The 25,073-nt window shown below is 39.1% G+C and overlaps 1 protein-coding gene across 10 annotated transcripts in view; it reads right to left on the bottom strand.

Annotated features, from left to right (window-relative positions):
- The window catches only part of Dock10 (dedicator of cytokinesis 10), a 255,903-nt gene that overhangs the window by 56,758 nt on the left and 174,072 nt on the right, over positions 1–25,073 (bottom strand). For all 10 annotated transcript variants that reach the window (XM_057761402.1, XM_057761403.1, XM_057761404.1 and 7 more), the window contains exons 14-26: positions 24,821–24,903; positions 20,096–20,218; positions 17,917–17,996; positions 16,148–16,335; positions 14,977–15,042; positions 13,253–13,345; positions 8,803–8,926; positions 8,493–8,614; positions 8,047–8,133; positions 5,877–5,969; positions 5,320–5,438; positions 3,384–3,453; positions 82–195 (exon numbers count right to left, since the gene is read on the bottom strand). In XM_057761402.1, coding sequence (XP_057617385.1) covers positions 82–195; positions 3,384–3,453; positions 5,320–5,438; positions 5,877–5,969; positions 8,047–8,133; positions 8,493–8,614; positions 8,803–8,926; positions 13,253–13,345; positions 14,977–15,042; positions 16,148–16,335; positions 17,917–17,996; positions 20,096–20,218; positions 24,821–24,903 — 1,362 coding nt within the window. The remainder of the gene's footprint in view (positions 1–81; positions 196–3,383; positions 3,454–5,319; positions 5,439–5,876; positions 5,970–8,046; positions 8,134–8,492; positions 8,615–8,802; positions 8,927–13,252; positions 13,346–14,976; positions 15,043–16,147; positions 16,336–17,916; positions 17,997–20,095; positions 20,219–24,820; positions 24,904–25,073) is intronic.

Here is a 25,073-nt window from a genome sequence, read left to right as displayed (position 1 = left end):
CTATTATGAAGTACTATATAATACCTCTGTACTATTATGAAGTACTATATAATACTTATGTGCTATTATGAAGAATATTACCTTTAGGACATGTTTGACTATTGTTGAATCATTTGACTTCAAAAGATCACTCAAATTTTTCACCAGTTCCTCATGTATCGTTCTCTCTTTGTAGGATCTGGTCTTGAATACAAACTGAAGAAGACCCAGAAAAATGAACAAAGTTAATTACTCTTAAGAGGCTTGGAAGATTATACTACACAAATCGCTCATCTCTCATATTCCACTGCTTGTATCATCTTTAGTCATGGAGTCGGAGGCCTGATGATAAGAGTAGGGGACACTGGCTTCTATTTGGGGGTCTTTGCAGAAGTAGGGCCTTGCTCACCTAAGCTCCCCTTGGCACTCTTTCTGTAGAAATCAAGAGAAAGGGCCAGAGAGCCATTGAGCAGGGTCAAGGAATCATGGAGGGCTTGAACCCACCTACTTAGGACACACTCCCCTTCTTCCTTCCACTGGCAACGGGTGGCATGGTAGCAATTCTTCATCCTGAAAGGGTAGAGCACCCACTCAAATAGCCAAGTGGGGAAGCAGGTGCCTTCCAGAAGTGAGGAGGTGAATCCCCACAAGCCCAGGTTTTATCATCCTATGCTACAAACAACTGTCAAGAGGTTGGTAAACATCAGCCCTCAATAAGAAAACTAATGATGCTTACTTTCCTTTCTTCCAAGGACTTTCTTGGTGATAATCTTTTTTATTTCTTCATATATTTTAAGAACATCAACACACACATATGAATACATATATTTCAAAAACACTAAATGTTTCATATTGAACTATAGTAGCTTATTTATGAGTCGGGTTCACCTCAAGAAAGGGTATCACTTTCATTATATTCACAATTTAGAAGAGACTACAACTTAGAGGGAAGGCAGGCAAGAGAATGGTACATTTCCTTTTGGATCTCTAACACTTTCCTTGGGTGTTGAAGCCCATCAGAACCATGGTAGGCCCTGAGGTTTGAAGCACATCTCAAAGGCGAGACAAAAATTTGATGGACTCATAAGACCAGCTACAGCTAAGGGTAATTAGTTTCCCCTAAGCACTGAGCTTCCTATGAAGACAAACTCACCACCAACTATTGAATCCTATGCAGTTATTTAGCCTGAAGGGTCTTTCATTTTCACTAGTCCTGGACTATTCTAACGCTGCAAACCTGATTCTTAGAACTGTCAGGGCTCTGAACCCCTGTGAAGCATAGCATTGAATTAGATTGGCTTAGACACACATCTTTGAAAAAGACATGGTGGATGTGTGCAGTTTTGATACTATTGATGGAGTGAGTTAGCAGCACTTGGTACCACTGAACTTGAAATGGTGTTTTGTTTACTTGTGGTTAAATATAAATTACAATGATTATATTATCACCCAAGGATATACAAGCATGTCTTGGAGTCAGCTCATCTTATTTTTTTTTACAATGCTCTTAGGGGTGGGGCTTAATATATATCTATATGTTAAATGTTTCCCTTCTGACTATATACATCAGCAGAAGTCTGATCACAGAGCTGGATCCTCATCTGGCCTGTTTCCTCTTTGCATCAGAGGAGACAGCAGAGGTTTCCGGGGGCTCACTTCTCAGGACACTCCACTGTCTAGACTCTAGGTTCTCACGTCTCAGTTTAGGGAATTTAGTTTAGTGACCCACAAGTTGGTTGTACTTATTAGGAACTATTTGTTTATTTCAAAATAAATTCTAAAATATATATAGAAATTGTCCATCTGAAATTCCATGTAAGTATATCTCTGGATTTGAGCTGCTTTAGAACAAAGGAGATAAACCATCCCTTTTCTGGTTTGCAGATTGTGACACTCTTGTTAAGATATTTCATGTTTCCTGGGTGAGAATGAAGCCTGGTCCAAGGTGTACTTCCAAGGGAACCATAGAGTAGGCGTCCGAGCCTTCAGGGTCTCACAGGAGCTGGCTGTGGTGTTGACAGAAACCGCCACAACAACCGAAGTTCTTAGTATATTTTTAAACAACTCCATTGAATGAGAAAACTGATACTACAGGTGAAATGAAGTTGTCTGAATGAAGTGTACAATGATTCAATGAATTGCTTTATTCTATTTGTTCTCTTTGCAGATTGAAATAGAAAGTGAGGGCTACGTATTGAGAAGATGAACTCTCTCCAGGTAATTACATTAGCAAGTACACCCATCAGTCTGCTAGCGAAGTAAGTGATGCCCCTCTATGAGGCACAGAGTAAATTATAAGGTATTTGTAGGTGTAATTAGCTGTTGGTAATTAAAGTCAGGGTCCTAGCAGGCAAAATTTTATCCTAAGGAAATAGCCGTGAAATGGCTCTTTGTAGCATACAGGCTACTATGAGAAGAGCCATACATTCACGTTTTGGTATTTGGGGAAGACAGCCAACATTTCTGGCAGAAAATACATAGATAGGAATCCTTGCAGATGGAATCTCAGAGTGGTTCATTCCAGAATGAGATTTTTTTTAACAACTTCCTTTTGCAGCAACATTTCTATGACACCAATCATTGTTAAAGAAGAAGTTTCTGTAACAAAGGCCCCAATTTTTCTCCAGGTGTGTTTCTAAACATCTAGAATGTACATGTTTGTCGCCGTAGATGTTTTGAATGTGTTTTCTTTTAAAAACAACATCTCAAGAGATCCAGCCTGTGTATGCAAAATGGGAACGTATGTGTTATGAAGTAATTTAGGATGCTTGTATTTGCTTTTGATGAAAGGATGTTTGGAGTAGAGCTATGGGAGTGCAAACATCACCACAAGTTCATTGGCATCAAATCACAGTCAATTGAAAATGAGACTAGAACACCTTCAAGGGGACACTTGACAAGGGACACTGAGGAAGCAGTGCACACCAATGAGATGGGCAAATGGTTCATGCCAGAAGATAAAGGACTTAACATACCAGAAGCAGGTACAAATACACAGTAACTGGGAAAATGAAATAATGCCTGAGAAAACAATAAAAAGAGCTAAGAAAACATTACAGGAGAAACACAGAGCATTCAATAAACCCTGAGATATCATCCTTGATTAGCATTGAAGTTTCATATATTTCTAATGTCAACTTCAAAGCAGCAACACTTTCAGCTTTCTCTTCTGTCTTTTCCCACCATTCTGACATCAATATTCACTTCCACACGCACATAGCGTTTTTACGTTTAAACAGTACAGCTATCCCATTAATGCAAAGACATGGAATTCTGCTAAGGTAAACTCATGGGCACCACCCAACTTCAGGGTGAGAACCTCCCTCTTAGTGCGGACAGTGCAGGAACGAGACAAGCCACACAGCGCAGGGCGGATGATCAGTGCCCGAGTGGCAACTCCCTACCTTAATGTATGACTGGACGGAATGGTCTAGCTGTTCCTCATGACACTTGGCCACTATGTCAGCCAGAACCCTGGAAAAGCAAGGATGTTCAGTGGCTTGGCTGAAGGTATAAAGATGTTACTTTATTAGAATACTTGGAAAATGGGGTATTTCATGAATGAGTGAATGCATGAATGAATGAACCAACCAGTTCACACTTTACTTTGGCCTTCCTCACTCCCCAGCGGAGGGCACTTCATATATCTTTAACACCTGGGAGCCAATTTCCAACACCATTTCCAAAAAGAAGTATTCCAAGAATGGACTAAGCTATAAGGAAAGTCTTAGGGTGTAATACGGCGCTGGAGACATTTTCTCTGAGCTGAATGCTCTACTTGTGGTCTCTGCACTTGCTGACCTTGTCTTCCTGGAAAAGGGATCATTGTAAGTACCTAATTAGACTCTGATTAATGACCATGTTCCATTATAAAGGGCTCACTTTCCAACCTGTGAACAGAAGACCTATTTTTGGAAAAAGAGATTAGGTTAAGCTGTGTATTTCCGTCATTAGCTGGGCTAGGGTTTCACGAGGCAGTGATACACTGATAACTTTTCATATTAACATGACCAGTTGCTGCCTTGGAGAACTTTGGGAAAACTCAGAAATTCTAACAGATCTCTAAACTGCAATATTTAAATGTTTTGTCAACATTGACACATGCACTCAGATGAATGGGACACTAGTTGATGGCACCATTTGGGATTTCCAATCTGGGTTCAGAACTGGATCTTTGGGGAACTGATGTTGATACTTTATTTTCCAAGAACTTCAGGGTTTTGTGTTAAAAGCAAGGTTAAAAACTTCATTGTAGAAAAGATAACTAATATGCCTTTGAGCAAGGAAGATACAGTCAACATTTCAAAGCTAGCTGTGATTTTTTTTATAACGCTATGGCTATTTTTGAAATAAAAAACAAATATATGATCAAATTATTAATTCAAAATAACATAAATGCAGAATCTGGAGTTCTTCACTAGACTTATTAGCGATATTGGTAGAGTATGGTGTGATCAAATTTAACACAAAAGAAAGGAAATGGTGCAGTTGGGCAGTGGTAGTGCACGCCTTTAATTCCAGCACTCCAGAGGCAGAGGCTGGCGGATCTCCATGACTTTGAGGCCAGTCTGGTCTACAAAAGCTAGTTCCAGGGCAGCTAGGGCTGTTACACAGAGAAACCCTGTCTTAAAAAACAAAAAGACAGACAAAAACTTTTGTGGGACTATGAAACTATGATACAACTATTCTGGTAAACATTCTAGCAGGTTCTAAAACATATTCTAATGCTAAACCAATGAATTGTGTAGTCATTGCATTACTGTGGATCCATGTCAGAAGTAAAGCATGAGAGCTACATTGACATAGAATTTATATAAGAATATTTATAGTGACTTTATTTGTTATAGCCCCAATAGGGAAAATTCAGATGTCTTTCAACAAATGAATTCTTCTGTGGTATAATTCATGTCATAGAATACTGCTCATCCATGAGAAGTTACCTACTCATAAGTGGGTAGCCTGGGTGGATCTTCAGACAATTGTGATGTGTGAAAAAGCTAATGCCAAATGATTGCACATTGTATAATTTCATATATACACAGATGTGTGTGTGTGTGTGCTGACAGTGGGGGATACTATATAGTGAAGACACTTATTGTCTCCATATTATCCATTTTAACTGCTTATGAATTTACAGTTATCTCAAAACAAAATGTTTAAAACACAGAAGAAAAAATCTAGTGTTTTGCTAATGGTAAGGGCATGAGGGCGAGAAGTGGTTAAATCTGAAAGGTATGTTCACGTAAAACATACACAAATATGGATAGTCAGAATCATAGCATCAGGATTCTGTCTGATCAAAGGTTCTACAATCTGGGTCCCCAGTGTTGCTATGGATACCTGGTGACGGTTGCACTTATTTCGTCTTCCTCGTTCTGCACTAGAATTTTGAAGAGCTGATTCAAGATGATGGGCAGGAAGCTCATGATGGAGTGGATCTTGTCCACATTTAATAAGTTCTGCAGTGAATTGATGGGAAAAACACAAATGAACAAACAGGAAGTAGTTCAGCACAGTCTGCAGGTGTTTTCGGGACTATGTCGTGATCACGTGATCACTGTAGCTCCCCTTAATCTGACCACTCGCTTTCCTTCTTTGCTGTGGCAGAGGGTGTAGGTTATGTTGAAAGGATTTTGTTTAATTAGCAATGATAAATACATTCTAATTTTCAATTATTTTTGTTTTGGATAAAAAACTGATTTTTGCCTTTTCTCCTTTTTAAAAATATAAACAGAATTATGTAGAAAGAATGAAGTAAAACTCATTGGCTCTCTGACCTGCAAGGGTAAGGTCTTTTTAAATTCCTTAATAATCTTTACTTCTTAGTTTTCAGTGGGAAATAGGTTTTCTTTGCCAGTCTCTATCTCACAAACCATTCAATCTGCATGTCATGTTACCTTACAAGCAAGGACAAAACCCGAGGTAGGTGACTGAGACATGTCTTTTTCTCTTTTTTGGCACTGATGGAAAAATGCATTCACATGTGGGTCCTGCAAAGGCAACAGAAGTGTTTATTTGTGGTGGTACACAGACTCAGAGCGAGGGCGGCAAGCACTTCTAAGCACGATTCCCCAAGAAATCAGACTTAGAGCCTTTTTTTTCCATGTCGACAGAGGTCAACTGAAGACTCCCAAGTGACTTCAGTGCTCTGGATGATGATGCCTGCACATTTCATACTCAGTTCTCTTATCCCTCTGGCCCTGACTAGAGAGTGACATCCCCTGGCTGCCTGCCTCCCTTCTTTCCTTTCTTCTCTCCTCTTTACTTACCTTCCTGTCTGTTTCTCTTTTCTCCTTCGATCCTTTTATTCTTCCATCCCTCCCCCTTTCTTCCCTTTTTTCAATGTTCCTAATTTCTCCAGTCCACATTCTAGAGATCTTTAGAAATCTCTCTTACATAGTCTGTGATGCACAGAGCACCATGTTGTCTTTGACATGCCTAGTGACATTTCCAGGTTTAATGTGTCCGTATCAGTCGGGTATCAGGACACAACAAAAAGTGCAATATGTATAGATCCCAAGACATCTTGATTTTGATCTGTTGAAATCTGCTTGGAATTTCTCCAAGTTCTGAGTTATGTATCAACTGATTTTTTCTTTCAATCAAGAGAAAGAAAATTTGATTTTGAGAACATATTTGTGAAGTTTCTTTTGCAGTAAATTCTAGACGGGCATCTGGCATGGGTTTTCCTTACACTGGCATTTGGGTGTGTGACACTTTCATTGCCTATTTATCATTTATTTCTTAATTAGAGACAGTTGTTTTCCTCTTAGATATGTCTCCATATATTTGTCCAGGTAGTTATTATCTAGTGAAAGCTGGCTGTGTGTCAGGCCCCTGGTAGGCCTTTTCGACAGAAGAAAGGTGTGACGGATGGACAGGATACGGAACGGACAGGATCACTTCACCTGTAGACTGCTCACCATGACTATGTGCTTCCACATGTGCCTGATGATTTACAGCTCAAGAAGCACATCACAATAAAAACAAGATGCCATCTGGGCAGGGTACAGGACAGCGCAGCACAGTCTGCAGGTTCAGGGAACCAGGAAGACTTAGGAGAACTGACAAATGATCTAACATTTGAATGATCAGGCAGAGTCAACCAGATTGATGAGCAGAAGGCAGGAAGAGAGGACAGGTGCCTTCCTACCTGGCTGAGGAAAGGCAAGTACTCTAAGCATCTTGGGAAATGGAGTATGAGTTGGAAACCACAGTGTGGGGAAGCCTTGGACCTTGACAAGCAAGACAAGGTGGGGTACTTAGTTGTGGGACCCAGGACTAAGGATGAAGATGAAAGTATCCTTGAAACATTGAACTTCACTTATTTTAAAAGCCTATCTGTGAATCTTTATCTGTATTATCTATGTGCTTATCTCTATGTGGTCCCTGGATTATTTAATCATTCTTAGGAATCAAATATATGGTTGAGATAAAACATTATGAAACAGAAAAAGCTGCCTCACAACAGAAAGAATAAGCTTACAGTTTAACAGTTATGAATATGTAGACAGCACCTGGTAGCTCATGAATTACTTTCAAGTGAATTTTCTTATTTTGCTCTCCATCACAAGCTTAAGGAGTGATATTTTATGTATAACATTTTCCTGATGAGGACTTAGGAACCACAGAGGTTAAAGTGACTTATTCAGGAACCAAGCCAGCAGCTGTCCAAAGTGACTCTCCAGTGAAGTTCTGTCTATCTCATGGTCCTGGGCAGGCATGGGAATTAGACTTAGTTTTGTGGTAAACGTAAAAAGTATTTTTTTAAACCATTGAAGAGGTTCTAGACCTGGGTGTTGTAAGTAGGAGGAAATCATACTATGAGTGAATGGCCATGTTCTAAAGATGCTTCTGTATTTTGGCCTCAAGTTTTATGACTTAGGGAGTTAAGGCATTTTGTCTATCTCAAGAGGTGAAGATTACACTTTAAGCATTTTCTTGACAAGTTCAGCCACCTGCCCATTTGACAGCTCATGTCACGATGCATTTCTCCCTACAGATGTAGGAGTCATCATTCTATTTTGCATCATAGTCTATGTATCTATTGTAGGACATGGTACTCACCTGAGTGTTGACTGTTGATACAACAAATGTTGACACTTTGAAAAGTGGCTTCCCACCATCGACCCATTTAACATCACTTCCACCATGCTGCAAGAAAGAGTTTGCTACCATCACCGACAAAATGAGATAAGGGAATCAAGTCATTTAATTTATATTAATTTGCCGTTCTGAGTCATTATTGCCACATCGCTCTAGAGATGGGAAAATGTGCAAATTCATTTGGAAGTTTTGGAGATGAGACTGACATCCTTTCATAGAGTCATTTTTAATGGTTAATTTTTAGTGGCCACAATAAAATAAGAGTAGGGTTATTGTAGGTTAACTTCATAAAATTGCAATGGACACACACACTATCATGCTAGTTTAAATAACGGAGTATAAAGGATAGCCTTGTTTCATAGCTGATTTTTTTTTTAAAAAATTGTAAATTATACACTATTCAATACCTTTCCACTTGCAGAATCTTGAATGCTTAAATAATTAGGAGGCAGGGTGGTTGTTATCGGGATATTATACTCCTGAGAAGCTATTTGATCATGTTTCATCAGAGGAAGCCATGCATATCCCACTGCAAAGAAGCAACACGGAGAAGATTGTGAACACAAACCTCTGTGCTAAGAAGTACAAATGTACCACTTGTCACTATAAACAGCAACTTCATTTAAGAATCAATAAATCATATCTTTTCAAAATGGTCTCCAACTCAAGTTAGACATATGTCACATTGACCTGTTTCAGGTCACTTCTTGTAAGTACCTGAAGTCTCCAGGGACTCTTTCTTTTTGGCGTTAGCTTTGGCATTGATGTCACACGTGATGTGATAAAAAGAAAACAGAAGGTGGTGCTTTTCATGGAGCTGTGTTGGGAGCTCAATTTTCACCTGCAGTGAAAGATACCACATTTGGATTGAGATTAAAATCATTTGCTTAATGTCAGCACAGGAATGAAATTTAGGTCCGTGTGTAGTCAAAATGATAGAACCCTCAACAAATATTCAATCTGCTGGCTGTAATATATTAATATGTTATTTTTTATATCTTATTGTGGTAGATGACAATTTAGATTATGTAGTATCTCTCATCACATGATTTATGCTTCCAGAGTACCTATTAAACACACATATTCAAAAACACCAATTCACCAACAGAACTACTGAGTGTAAAGAAGATAAACATTAAAGAACTGCCGTAAACCAGCAGTGGTGGCACACGCCTTTAATCCCAGCACTTGGAAAGCAGAGGTAGGTGGATCTCTGTGAGTTGGAGACCAGCCTGGTCTGCAGAGATAGTTCCAGGACAAGTTCCAAAGCTACACAGAGAAATTCTGTCTTGAAAATACAAAAACAAAACAAATAAGCAAGCAAGCAAACAAACAAACATGGTGAAACTGTAACTCCTGGCCTCCTGAGTATGCTCGTGGGCAAGGGTATAAAATGAACACTTGTTAGCCATTCAGAACTCAGACACTGCCCCAGAATCCGAATCTGCCTTTTAAGGTACCCAGGCAACTCATGTGCACATCACTGAGAACTGTGTCTGTAAACAAGGCAACTGGAAGCCTGGCTTCTGTCTCTCTAAAATACAACATAAACATATGAAATGACTTTTATTATAGCCAGTAAGGAGTCATTTAATGAAGCAGTGCCAAAGGTTTACTAATGATGCCTTTGGTTAAACACAGATATAAAATAATAAAAGTGACTTGGGTTATTTATCCCATATTTCTGGAAAGAAAGAGTTTGAAATAACCACCTACATTTTATATCACTTTTTAAATTAGGTATCAAAGCTTTGTCACACGCATTTAATTTCCTCATTGTCTTGTGATAGGGACACTACAGAGGTGGGACTCAAGGCCAGAGATACTGGGGTCTCAGAGTGAGCAAGAGATGGTAGAGTTAGTAACAGGGGGTTTCCGAGACAGTCCTACATCTTCTGATGACCCCTCTAGACCAGAATTCCAGAAGCCTGTCCAGGTAACCTGCACTTAGCTTTATTTGAGTCACTAAGTTGCTCTGAGAACAGTCAAGTCAAGTAATTAATAAAGCCCATAGATTATTAATTAGATGTCTTGTGTATCTTCTGGTTTATCATCATTCTGTTTCAAAAAGGGCTTAGGACTGTTAGATTTCACAGTGTGGTCCCTGAAATGGTAGCATCAGTGTTATCTGGGAACCATAAAATCTCAGGCCTAACCCAGACATGCTGAATATTCAAATTTGAATATTCTGTTTCAATGAGTCTTCCAGATAAGTCTCATTTATGATACAGTTTGAGGATCCCTGGATTTTGATGAGTTACAAGCTTGTGTACTGTTTGTACAACAGTGCACTAACCTATTTACACAATCAAATATACATTTCAAAATCCATAATCATAAGCAGAACACTAGAAAATTTCTTCTTAGCCCACTTCATAGCAATGTTCCAAGTATTCCAGAATCCCAGTTAACTGCATGGTCATGAAAGCATCTTTGTTTTAAGGTTTCTATTGCTGTGATAAAATATCATGACCAAAAACAACTTGGGAAGGGATGGATTTATTTAAGTTTACAGTTCCATGTCATAGTCCATTTTCAAAGGAAGTCAGGCAAGAACTCATGCAGGGCAAGAACCTGGTGACAGGAACCGAAGCAGAAGGCCCAGAGTAGTTCTGTTTGCTGACTTCTCTTCTTGGCTTGTTCAGACTGCTTTTATAGCACCCAGAGCTACCAGCCCAGGGGAAGCCCTGCCCACAGTGATCTGGGTTCTCCCAAATCATTTAACAACAACAACAACAACAACAACAACAAAATATACCACAGGCTTTCCCACAGGGAAACTGGTTGGAGCATTTTCTTAATTGAGGGTATCTCCTAAAACAGCTCTAGTTTGTGTTGAGTTGACACAGAATTAGCCTTCTCAATCCCTGACTTAAAAATCCTGCAAATACTTACATTTTGTTATAACAATGCATTGGATAATTTATAACTATTTTAAAGTTAGTGCAATCGTTTTTCCTATAATCAAGGAAATCAAACCTTAGTATTAAATCTGTGCTGCAAAGACCACTAAGTGATTCATAATCTACATGCCACGTGGAGAAGCTCATAGATTTTAGGAGATTCCAGGAAATATAAGAAAATGAAAAAGATTAAAAGCCAGACTTAACAGCATTGAGAGACTGAGAACACTAATTTATGAAATTCTTACATCTACAGGAAATGCATCTTTCACATGTGTTATGTGAAAAGGTCAATCAATATGGCAGATATTCTGTAATGTGATAATAGCTCTTTCCCTTAGCTTTTTCTTTTTTAAAAAAATTCTTCTTACCTTGATTGATGGAGGAAAATAAGAGCATTAAGTAGACATGGAGGTAAGGTCAGGGGATTCTGTTAATTAGTTGGAAAATTACAAATATGTCACATGGGTGGTGGACAGAGATGGCTCCCAAGGATGACTCTGTATTCTAAAACCCAGAACCCATGAATATGTGACTGTGCAAGGCACAAGGGACTTTCAAAGATGTGATTAAGGTGAAGATAATGGGATTATATCAGATATGAAAAGAGGGTGGTCATGATGAGGCTCTTTCCTTCCTGCCTTCATTCCTTCCTCCCTTTCTTTTCCTTCCTTGTCATAAAGAAACCATGTGCCTCACTCTGGTCTCATACGCTCTAGATAGCAAAGAATTATCTTAACTCTAGGATCTTTCTGTCTCTACTTCCTGTTTGTACATGGTGCTAGGACGAAAATCCAGGACTTAAGGTATGCTAGGTGAACACTTCATTAACTTAGTTACATTTCCAGCCCCTTGCCTGTCCTTATAAAAGGTAGGTGGGAGAAGAGTCATAAACCAAGGTGTGAGGTGGTGTTTAGAGGCTGCAAGAGGTAAGAAAACAGATCTTCCTCTAGAAATTTCTGGAGACATCCCACCTCACTGACACCATTATTTCAGCCACATGATAGCCAATTCAGACTTCTAACCACCAGAGCTGTAAACGGTGTGTATTATTTTAAGCAAATAAAGGGTGCTAATTTGTTATGGCGTCAATAAAGGAACTCATATAAAACCCTAGCTGGCTGTAGTAGTTCAGACTGTCTCTTAGGGTAAGAAGCTGGATTTAATCACTGAAACTTGTCTCAGACTGTCTATAACATAGCTAATATGTGTGTAGTCATTTACCACTAGCCCAGTGATGTTTCTTATGAGTTGTGGGAAGTGGCAAAGCTTCTCTCTAGGGCTATGTGGCCTCGTTTGAATGCTGACTGTCACTTAGTAGCTGTACAACCCTGGCAAAATTACTCAAACCAGTGCCTTCATCTATATAACAGGAGGTGGGAACAGTGCTGGATTCTCAGAGCTTTGGAGGAGGAAAAAAAGAGTGTTGAATTTTCTAGGACAAGTCACACTTCTAACCGTGAGATGAGGAGACTGAGCCCAGTGAAGTTCATGCAGGTATGAACAATAGTGTTGACTCATAACATCTAGGCATCCAGCTATCACATACATACTGACTGGTAAAACTATGTAATATAATCTTTACTAAAATCACCCACAAAATAAGTGAGAAAAAAAAAACAGTCTTATTTTGGTGTGGGAGAATTGTCTGTATTCTGTCAATCTTGTTTTAAATAAATGCTGATTGGTCAGGCAGGAAGTATAGGTGGGTCAACCAGACAGGAAGTAGAGATGGGACGATGAGAACAGAGGAATTCTGGGAAGGAGGAAGCCCATTCCTGGCAGTCCTTCCCAGACCACTGAAGCAGGATGTAATCTACCCTGCTGAAAAAGGTACTGAGCCATGTGGTTAACATAGATAAGAATAATGGGTTAATATGAGCCAAAAGAGTTAATAAGAAGCCTGAGCTAATGGGCTAATCAGTTTATATCTAATGTAGACTCTGTGTGATTTTCTTTGGGAGTTGCCGGCTGTGGGAACTGGTCAGGACAGAAACCCCAACAAGCCTGGCCCTCATGTTACATTATTTGAAAAGAATGATAAAATAAAGCCATCATTTTTTGAAGCTCAGTCCTATATACAACTGCAGGAATTTGTAGCATACACCAGGACTGTCACCAGCCAGAGTCACTTCAGTTAGTGTCACTGTAGAGCCTCAGGAGCTGTGCGCAATGGTCTTCAATCTGAGATGTAGTCTAGACAAGGTTTCCCCGACCTTTTCACCCCTGAGTCTTAGGCAGAGGCTGTGGGGTCTGGTCCTTACCTCATCAGAGAAATCTGGATTTTGCGAATGGTGTAGGACAGCTGTGTAGGCAGCTGAAGTGAAGAGAGGCCCTCCAGGTTTTCCGTAAATACACTGTTCAGAAAGTGAGGAGGGGAACAAAATGAGTGCCTGAAAATATTGCCAGGTAAAAAAAGTCATTTCCAGCACACACTCGGATTAGTTTCCTAGGATGATATCCAGCTAACTTTGGACTTCCTTGGCCCATTGTTCTGTGTGCGCTGTGTAATGGAGCATCAAAGAACAGCTGAAAGCCTTTACGCATCTTAAAAGTATTGGTCCAAAGGTTGAATACTGAACCAACTCACTGTACGACTTTTGATTGCTCTAAATATTGCCATAAAGATAGGCCCCTGAAGGATGACTTTCTGATAGAGTTAAGGTCCTCAGGCTTGGCTGGACCTCAGTTCCATGCCAACCAATTCCTACCTATGAAGGTGAGGTAGCAGGACAGACTCAGCTTTTGATATTATATCCTAACCTCTTATCAGGCTGGAGGATTGGCTAGGCTTTCATGACTCACACAGGTGAGAGGGTACACATTCCTGGAGCTCATGACCTCTCTTCTAGTCTTATATCATGGGACTCCTCATGTCTCTGTATGATGTTAATAAGGCAATGAAGCAGGAAGCCCACACATTTGCTGTTACCCTTCTTTCCTAACTCATCCCCATTAGTAGCACTGCATTGTGTGTGTGTGTGGGGGGGGGGGCTTCTGTGCTTCCTACCCAGACATTATCTTGTTTGCTTAACCATGACATCACACGCTAATTTTCCACTCCTGATACTAATTCTGTGAAAAGCTCGGTCTGTATGGGAAGGCTCACAGTGGCTCACGATTACACAGAAGAATGCCTCTCTATCCTAGATGAGTTAGCTCATTCTTAAGTTCATGCACACTCTTTGGAATAAGACTACATATTACCTGCTAGCATCATCAGAGTATTATTTATACCTGATGGTATTATGAGGAATAGCCTGGGGCAATGGTAGGGTTAGTTAGACATTATCAACCTAGAAGATTTGACCAGTCTCAGTAGAAGCAGATTTCCTGTTTATTTTTATAGGCTATACAGGCGATCTTTTGGTTATGTTAACTCTTAAAAACAGAACATACCACATATGAACAGCCCAGTTTAAGTTTTATAGGCTTGAAGAGTGGTATTATTAACTCAGGTGATCAGCAATGTAGACTGTTTCTTCAGAATCATTTTCTAGTCTCTTAGGCACTTGGCTCCACAAATGTGAGCTCTATGGAGACACCTTGCATTAACCTACTGTCCTGTTCATAAATATGAGCTCTCCAGGGACATCCTGCCTTAAACAACAGGCCTGTGTATAGAAGCCTTTCTATGAAGACAGCATAAAGGCAAGCTGGATGTACTGCTACAAGCCAAGCATGCTGGATCAAGAAATGGACTAGTTTGTGCACAAGACAGACTTTCCGCAGGGAACTATTGTAGTAATTTCACATTATAATGACTTCCCTTTTTCCAAATCATGAGGTGAAGAGCTGTGGGAGACTAGCAGTTCTGATAGATGGCGTTAGTGATGGCTGTTAAGCCACGTACAATTTCAGGAGATCTTAAACAAATGCCTAAAATTGCTCTTCATTCACCACACCCATACAAAGCTCCCCCAGTGGTGCAAAGAACCAAGGCACCTGCTTTCCCTCTCATGATGTGTCCCCAAGTGACTTGACTCACCTTCATGGGCTTGGCACCATCTTCATCAGAGTTTTTGAATTCAATGCACACAGTTATATTTCGTGCCTGAAATTATAGTGAGGGGGAAAATGGAGATGGTAATTTCCTCTTAAATAACACGCCAAACAATATAAGAGCCTAAAATAAGTAGCTTCTAATTAAATCTGAAAAAAATGTAGAATAATCAGCATTGCCTTGTGGCATTATCCATGGTCCTCAGAAGCAGCAGGATTTGGAGAGATTTTTAAAAAGGAAACAAAAAAGCTCACAGTACAAACTAAGCATGCTATTTTCAGGGTATTATAAGAAACTAAAAAATGGTCTAGATCAAATTTATGTTAGGCTTATTTTAAAAAGGATTATTTTTTTTTTTTTTTTTTTTTTTTTGGTTTTTCGAGACAGGGTTTCTCTGTGGTTTTTGGAGCCTGTCCTGGAACTAGCTCTGTAGACCAGGCTGGTCTCGAACTCACAGAGATCCGCCTGCCTCTGCCTCCCAAGTGCTGGGATTAAAGGCGTGCGCCACCACCGCCCGGCTAAAAAGGATTATTAATGTATTACACAGCCATGCATTTTCAAACAATTCAGAGATGAACAACTATAAGATAACTGCTGTGGGATATTCCTTTACACTGTGTGAAGACGTGTTATTGTGATTGATTTAACAAATAGTTGAATGGCAAGAGCTATGTAGGAAGAGGTTAGGCAGGACTTCTGGGGAGAGAGAAGTCTCAGGGAAGAAGAAAAGGTGGAGTTACCAGCCAGCTGGAGAGGAAGCAAGGCACACAGGAGGAGAGATAAAAGCCACTAGTCATGTGGCAGCATGTAGATGAATGCAAATGGGTTAAATTAAGTTATAAGAGCTGGTGGGACAAGCCTAAGCTGCAGGCAGAGCTTTTATAATTAATAATAAGCCTCACTGTCCTTTTTTTGTGAGCTAGTGACCCAAATAAAATCTGTCTACAGATACCTTTTTTTTTGGTAACACTGAAATGCTGAAAAATGCATTTGTCTTTGAATAATCCTAAAGTGAATTTTAGGATGAACCCACCCTTGGCTAAACACTTTCTTCAAGTCTTGGCTCAGAGTTATTTGAGGTTGCTCTTTCAAGAACCATCTTGTGTGATCTATATACAGTGAACTGAAATTAAGACCCCAGAAATGTGTGTCATACCTTGTTGAAGCATTTCTGGCTATCATACTTGAGGTGCTTGGGGTAGACATAAATTTGATTTTTGTATACTCTGTATGGACGGCAATACTTTGTTGAATCATAAATAAATTCTTCCACCTCCACTGTAGGTTCTGACTGAGACATCACGTTGAAAGGCTTGACAGGGATAAAGGACGATGTTACACAGTCTTAAGAAATCAGAAAATAAGAGTTTGTCATTGAACATGGGTCTTCTAAAGCGAACAACGCAACGTATTTTAACATGAATCTGCTTAAAATGGAAATTTTAAGAGAATGAAAGTGTGAAATGGGAACATTGGGCATGAGAAAGTTATATTAGTATTAAAATTCATGTCTAAGAAACATAGCAAATCTTTGAGATGGATTTATAATTTTTATGTTTCTTGTATATAGAATATATTGTATATGTTCATGTGTATAGACTAGGTAGATTTTATAAGATAAGGCATAACCCACTGACTGTCACATGCTATTATAAATAAAATACATATATTATTGTATAGCAGAATAAAGTTATTCAATGGGTTTATTAGTGGGACTAACAGATGAATTAACAGTAATTTTTAATATACAAAATGATTTTTACAGCAAAAGGCTAAAGCCCTCTGTACAGTATTTGTTACTCTTAAATTTTTACCACCTTTAAAAATCTAACTTTGTAGTTAGCCTAAGGAAAAAATAGCCTAAGAAAAAATAATAAAGAGATGGTAAGGAATATGTAAGTCAAAATTTCTGTCACTACATTGTTTGAAGGTGGGAGATGTCATGTTGAAACAGAAAGAAGTCTGCTGCTTTTTTTTTTTTCTACAAAGGACCTTCCTGGACTCAGATAAATCAAAGAGACTGGCTATATATACTTGGGAATCAGATGATAATTCTAATATTTAGTTAGGAGTCAATTATAATATTTTTGTTATAGTCTCAAATTTCTCTATTACTCTACCATTCTTTCCAAGAGAGCATTTAGCTTTCTATTATGTTGACTTTTCTGTAGGCAATAATGCCTTGTTCCCTAAATCACATCGAGGAAATGACTTAGTTTGTCCTCTGCTGTTTCCTGTCAATCAATGTGAAAATGATTTGGAATTGGATCCTATGTTAGAATTCTCATTATAGTTTATAATGAAATGATTTGTGGAAATTTATCAGGTGAGATGGGCATCCTACCATTTCCTGTCTATCGTCTCCTCCTGGTCATTATTTATTATAGGAAAACTTGATTCTGTATTTGGAAACCCTCATTCTTAGGTCAGTAAAAGCAGGGGCTTTATCATGTTCCAAATAAGGTAAACATTCTTTGTAATAACATTTCAGTCACATAAGTGGCTGTGCCCCATCCTCAAAGTAATTTGTTGTCAGTGTGGTATGGCAGAACCAGTCTATACTAGAGTCAGGGAAACTAAACAGAATATGAATTCTCACACTATTGGCTATTCATTTACTTAAGCCTGACTTTCCTCACAACACTCCAGGGTTTTAAGGAGTTTTTAAATCCATATTTGTAGAAAAGATGATAATTAAGCTATCCAGGGTATTATGAATTTATTGTCTGTCTCAATGGACAAATAAGTCCCATATTCCTATAGTATAATTAATTCCTTTCCATTTTGGAAGACAAAATCCCCAAGAAACCCAAATTTTGTGTTTAACTAGTTAACCAACAAACTAACCAAACAACCAAATAACCTCCCACAAGATGCTCAGAAGTCTCTAAATGAACCATGACATCAATGACATCAGCATCATACTTGGCTGCTCCAAGGGGATGTTGTCCACAACAATATCCAGGCTTCCAGGGATGGTTTGCATTTTGCTTGTCCGGTCAGCTCTGTGAAAGGACATCAGACACACACACACACACACACACACACACACACACACACACACACACACAGTATTATTTTCATTTCCAAAGAAAACCCCATCTTACACTATAATTCTGAGCTTTGAGAAGGGTAAAGAGTAACGGCATATTGATTTTTTTGGATAGTTTAATTCCTGTAAAATATATGCTAATGTAAATTAAAACAAAAATCAGGGAGGAGTTGAGTTACAGATATCCTGCTAATGCCTGAAACTATTTTCTCTGACTTCACTTATACACGTGACCAGATGAATATAACAGTAAATTATTATTATGGTCTTGTCAATAAGACTTATTTGAACTTGCTTAAGCATTTCACTGTCAACGTGAGTTTTAAGAATTTTTAAGAACAAAGTTAGTTTTTGCTACAGTTGCTAAGTGTTTGCATTCATCCTTAGATTCCATAGCAAAGAACTGACCACCTCTACAGGTATGAAGGCTCTTCTCCTATTATCATGCAAGTTCACTCTTTGACTCTGGAGGTCTGTTTCTGCTTCTAACTAGCACATTCTTTGAAGGCTGAAGAACCTTCAGGAGGTGGAGTCTTGCTGGAGAAAGTCAGTCACTGGGGGCAGGCATTAGAGTTTTACAACCCAGCTCCAGTCCCTGTTCACTCTCTGTTTCCTGACCGCAGAAGCAATGTCACCTGCCACTATGTCTTCTCTGCCACAGAGAACTGTGTCCCCTGAGAGCACAAGACAAAGTGATCCCTCTTTTCTTAAGTAGTTTTTGTCAAGTATTTGGCCACAGCAGTTGGAGAAATAACTCATGCCACACCGTATGATGATGATGACTATTATTATGGCTTTTTGAGACAGGATTTCTTTATGTAACAGTCTGGCTGTCCAGGAACTCACTCTATAGACCAGGCTTGCCTTGAACCATAAAATTATTTGAGCCTCAGACTTTTACTGCTCTTTCTAATTCCATGTTCAGTAAACTGCATTGATGGGTTGAAGTTAGCAATGGCAAATTTCTACCATGGAAATTGGTCCCCAGGAGGAATCAGATTTAATTTAATGTCAGTTCTGCACTATGTATTCTAGGTGCCCCTCACATACCATTGATAATTTCTTTCTATTCCCTGATAGCATAAGGTGTGTCAGGGTTTGTTTTGGTCTTTGTTGTATCAGGTTATCCCCAAATCTTTGCTGTTCATCACTACAGCTATACAAATCTTAAGTGACTGCCAAAAAGGCAAAAAGAAAAGTCCTTTTTATTTTCTCATGGTGGCTTGAGGAGCCTTGTGAAGATCTGAGTGCATGTTTTGACCACTATGTTTGATGAGTGAAGGGCAGAAAGATCAATTATGCTACCAGTACTCTTCCTGGACTAAAAGAACTAAGATTAGTATAGATTCTTGCCTAACAATTTACTTATCATTCTAATTATATATTCTAAAAACTGCCTTAATAATGATGATGATGATAGATAAATAGATGATAGATAAAACCTCCATTCTATTTCAATAGATGCAAATAATTTACTGATGCTGTGGAAGGTATTGGCTATACTTTAAATATACCATAATATTTTTGAGCGATATACAAAATTAATTGATAAGGGGATGTTGATTCTCAGGAAGGAGAAATAGAACCATTATTCGAGGCTAAGGAGTACAAGAACACTCTGTGTATTAGAGGCTAATAGTGTAAGATAAATACTATAATAAGGACATCTACATATGTCACGAAAGAAGCTCCGGTGGGAAAGAAATGGATTATCCAGTCCCAGCTGACCTCTCCCGGCCAGTATCATGCATGGAAGAGACTAACTGAAACCACAGAATCGGGAGTACCACAAACGATGCTATGTCTAGATACTGAATTTTCGGGGTGGGTTGTCACAAAGCTATAGGTGAATGACATAGCCCAACATCTCACAAATCTTCTGCACAATTTTGGCAAACTGATCCTTAAGGCACTACGATTTGGACAAAAGGGAAATCACCAGACAACCATCTCTTTCCGGAGATATCTGGACAATTGAGACTCAGCATCAGGTGTTAAGGAGAGAGGAGAAATCAGTGTTGGTTGCTTAAAGCGGCACTGAGAATATCCTACCTTCTGTAGTCTGATACCAGTTTAAGCAGGTCCTCAGCTGAAATCTTGCTACTTTCTTGTCTATACAATGGTGAGAATCTTGAGTCTCTGTCCACATTTCCCTGGTTGTCCTTAAATACAGATCTGGCGGAAAATAATGTTTACTCAGGTTTATAGTTGGTTACTGTTTAAGAAATTGTGTTTTTAAGGAGGAAAATTAATGATCATTTTAATTCATAATTGAAAGAACTCAAGGGACTCATCAAAATAAAAAGACACCAATTCTTAGAGTTTTCATTTATAAACACCACATTTTTATCATATTTCTCATTTTCAACTATTTATCTAAAGTGGGAATAGTTTCTGTTGTTTTTATGTTGTCTCACATTTAACACAATATCAAAATCTTGGAATATTAGGGGATTTGAAAAGAAATACATTAATGTGTGTGTGTGTGTGTGTGTGTGTGCATGCAAGGCTCCATCTATCTTGTTTTGTAAGTATGATCTCTCACTGGCCTGAAACTCCCTGAAGAGGCTAGCTGATTGGTCCGTAGGCTCCAGGCATCCTCCCGTGTCTGCTTCCTTCATGGTACCACGATAGCCACACACCATCATGTTCGGTTTCTTACCTAGATTCGATCGCTCAAACTCAGGTCCTCATTTTCCAAGGCAAGCACTTCATTCATTGAACTATCTTCTAAAATCCCCTTTCTAACTGTTTCCTCAAGGTGTCCTAACCTGGTCTAGGAGGGGCCGTGACACTTTGGGAAGCATCATTAGGATTGATAAGTGTGCAACAAGGATCAGGTTGTAATTATGACTGTGGCACAATAGTGAGATTCTTAAAATGCCTTTGTAAATGAGCCCATGTTCTAACTTTTAGGACACAAATAACAATAAAATGCAGGAAATATGAGTCAGAGTTTGGCATTCGATAAGGCTAACATTATGTTGCTCCCTTCCTTGATCCTGCTTTTTGATAGCTATAACGTCTTACTTAAAGTACATAATTGCTTTGGTGTAAAGTTATGAAGTGAGGTCAGGCAATATTCGCTTTGCATGCTCTCTGCTGGTGACAGCCCCACCCCACACCTATTATGCATCCAAAAAAAAATTCAGCCCACATATAATTGCTTTTTCTTCAACAGCAGAGAAATGTTGGCTTATTATTCCTCCTAGCTGAAGAGCCCTAACTGGAATATTTTATCATTTAAATGAATCAAATATTTTAATAAAGTAGCTGAAATGGCTTTGAAAACGATATCAACCATAGATTTTAGTGTAGAGGAACATGAAAAAAAAGGAACATGGGCTAGAAATGTATTGAAATGATATTTTTAGACTCTGTGAAATTACCTACTTACAGTTTTGTTGCAATTCTTGTTGAGCAGTAACAGGGGGAGGATAATCTCTCCTTGATAAAACTTTAATGAAATAACATCAGGAAAACATAATAAAAATATCTAACTTTAAGACTAGAGAGAGAGAGCTCAGCAGGCAAAAGGCACTTGCAGCCAAGCCTGCTGGCCAAGTTCAGTTCCTAAGGCCAGCAGGGTAGAAGGAGAGAGCCTTTGTCTGCAGATTGTCCTCTGAACTCCACATGAGCGCTGTGGCAGGGTGTGCATGCCCTCCCCTGCCCCCACCTCACAAAATATGTAAAAACGTGGTAAGAATTTCAAAGCATTTAACTTAAAAATGGCTTTTGTATAAATAATAGCCCATACCCGCAGATGTCTTGTGGAAATCTTTTACTTGGAATAGCCATTCATGAAATATACTGCAGCTTGAGCGCTTTGGTTTTGATCCTTCTACCTCGCTCTCTCAAGTGCTACGGTCAGAGGCATAGAACATCCTGTGGGTCTTAGACATTTCTCTGCGTGTGTGGAGACAGCAGATGAAAGACAAAGCGGCTGTTAGGGCCCAGCATGGGCCCATGACTATGATCTCAGCGCTGGGGTACTAAAGACAACAGGAGGATCGGGTACCCAAAGCTACTATGAGCTATACAAACAGCCCCATCCCAAAGTAGAAAAAAAAATCTCTGCAAGGACTGAAGATGTACTTCAGAGGTAGAACACCTGTCTACTATTCATAAAGCAGAAAAAAATGTTAATTTGGTTGATTGACAGTTTCAGTTGTATAAAAAGACATTACCTAATAATAACAGAATGATAAAAAGACAGAGAGATGGACTTGGTGAGGGTATACGAGGAGCTTGGTCATGGCAAGATGCACATGGAGGTGGACCACCACTCACTGGGATGTTGTCAGTGTGAGAATCTTAGATAATGCTTCATCTTCATATGTTCAGATATGAGAGTGAAACTGTATTTTGGCCCTGATCAATTTTGAAGGAAGTTGAGCCCTGTCTGGTAGTCATTTGTAAGGTAAAATGAGACAGAGTCCAATAATATATGAGCTAATCCTGGCAAGAACTTGGGTTCCTATGATCCTGGAGGTGATATGCATGGGAAAAGCTTACTTGCAATAGGACATATTTCTAAATTCAACATCTTTTAGAATTGTTAATTATAAATCATCCTTCATAGCTGTGTGTGTCTGTGATCTGCATCTATTCAAAAGATAATCTTTTTGCTAAAAAGTGGTAGTACAGCTGGTACCGAATCTGAGAACATACCAGATAAATTTCAAATTAGATGCTCATAGAGAAGAGATCTGTGTGTACTACAGCAGCTGGGTAAAAATCTGGTCCCAAGCAACTGTTGATGCTACTGTTTTGACTACAGTTGCTTTCAAATGTTTTAGGGTACACTCACAGCTATAGTGTGAAACAAACCGCGAGATGGAAAATACAGCACGAAGGCAATGCCAGTGGCAAGTAAGCAGTACCAACAATGTATTTCCTGTGTCCTGGATCTGGTCTATTCTAGAGTGATGTGAGTGACAGCTAGCCTTCGGAGGGTCCCACCTTCTTTTAGCTTAAGTAGTGTCTTCACTGGAAGGTTGGATAGAGACTGCTTCTTTGGGTGATTTGTATGCTTTTTTAAGTTAGATACTTCAAATGACCCAACATATCATGATCTCTGCATGTTCTGACATTTTTTTCTCTCATTTGCCAGAGAAGCTCACGTAAGTTGAAATCATTTTGGTGGGGTAACAGCTCACTAACCAACAGCTGAACCATTAACTGGGCCTTAACGAAGCAAGGGCTTGTGGCTTTGCTAACTTTCTTTTCCTAGCAATAATTCTTCTAAGAACTGATAACACTTTCAGACCCCACGGAAGCTTCATCTGTCTCCCTCACAGTTGGTTGACAATTTTAGAGTGAGGGTGTTACTTCTGAGGGCCATTCTGCCAATAATTGACACATTATATACTTCTGTCCACCACACTACTTTTCATTGACTCAAATTTACAAGAAACGAGGGAGCTGTAGAACATGAATATGGACTCCACAATGAATTTCAATAATAATAATTAATAATAACAACAATATATACTATGTTTTTCATGTCTAACATTAGTTATTTCAGTAAGAAAAGATGGGAAGGGAGAGATAAAATAATATTCATGATGTCTTTTATACCAAATCCTTATACATCTGATTTTTAACAGAACGTACTGCTTATGAGACAGGTATTTTCTGCTCATTCTACAGATGACACTCTGGACCCAGAGTGGGATCTTGCTCAGTGATCCATTAAAAGGTGACCTGAGCCTGTCAGCTTTGATGTGCTTACCAGGCTCGGCAACCTGTCTCTTTTACCCTTGCTGTAAGGTTGTCTGAATGCAAGTCAGTCGTTGCAATCAGCAGGGATTTGTCTTGGCTTACTGGTGCTGGCATCCTTCTATCCTACCTGCCAGCCCCCAATTTGATGGCTGTAACATTCTGACACATACTGGAGGGTTTTCTCTGAATGCGTCCCTCAGCAGAAGCTGTGTGAACTGAAGAATACCCAACAGGTCAACCCTTCCGTCTGGCCTTTGCATCTTGAGTTGAAGGGACTGCCTTTGGAATAACGCTGTCAACATTCATTAAGGGAGTGTTTTGTTCCAGGCCTGTAATTAAACCGTTTTCATTCAGTTGGTTCATTGCTGATCTTGAATTGTTTTCCTTATGAGTATATGCCAGGGTTTCTCCCATTTAAAGAATTCTTACAGCAATGCAGATGTAATGAGTTTGAGAGGCATGCTTGAAGTTGATGTGTCAGTAGATCTGAAAACAAGTTCTATTCTCAGCAGAGGTTCCTGTTTTTCAATGGAGGCTCTACTACTTGTTCCCAAACACCGTATTTTCCAACAGTGTCAATTGGAGATATAATTGTTGGTGCTAATCTAGACCCAAATCAAAGACAGCATACGTGAGCAACTCGATGGTTTCATTTGGTCATTCATGTTCAGAGCGGAGTTCTCTGCCTCAATGAAAGCACGAAGGTGTACCGGAAAGGATGATCTATCTCTGCTTATCATATGTCCATTAGGCTCTTGGGACTGACCAAACACTGTGTCCATTAAACCAGATATACATGAACAAGTTGTGATTTTGATTTGATACTTACTAAGAGCCCCCAGTACATTTGGCCATGCCCCCACTGTTTGTAGGTCAGGGGCCTTTAGTATAACCTGCCTTGTTGAGCTAAATTGTGAAGTGTATGTCTGTGAAGATGACAACATATTAACATTTCTTGAAACACAATAGGCAACATTAAACATTCAAAGTCATAGCTTCTGATGCAGATTGTTAGAACATCTTTAGTCTGTTAGTTGCAAAGTAGAATCTTACCTCACAGCCCAAGCAAACGGCATCCGATATTTCCCCAATTTGCTACAGAATTGCCTATTGGATTTTAGTACTTTTTGTGCAAACTGAAGAAAAAAATAAATAAAATATCATTTATTAACAGTCAGTTATAAACTGTACCTGTGAAATAATAATGCTTATTTTTTCCATTTTATTATCTACTGAAATTCTATACAATCTCTTCTTATTGGCATACTGATTACATATGATATGCTGTGTTCAAGTTATTGTAGAA

Source organism: Chionomys nivalis, chromosome 2 (genome assembly GCF_950005125.1).
Source record: "Chionomys nivalis chromosome 2, mChiNiv1.1, whole genome shotgun sequence".
Lineage (NCBI taxonomy): Eukaryota > Metazoa > Chordata > Mammalia > Rodentia > Cricetidae > Chionomys > Chionomys nivalis.
The sequence above is the reverse complement of the archived record's forward strand: the minus strand, read 5'-3'. Positions and strand labels throughout refer to the sequence as shown.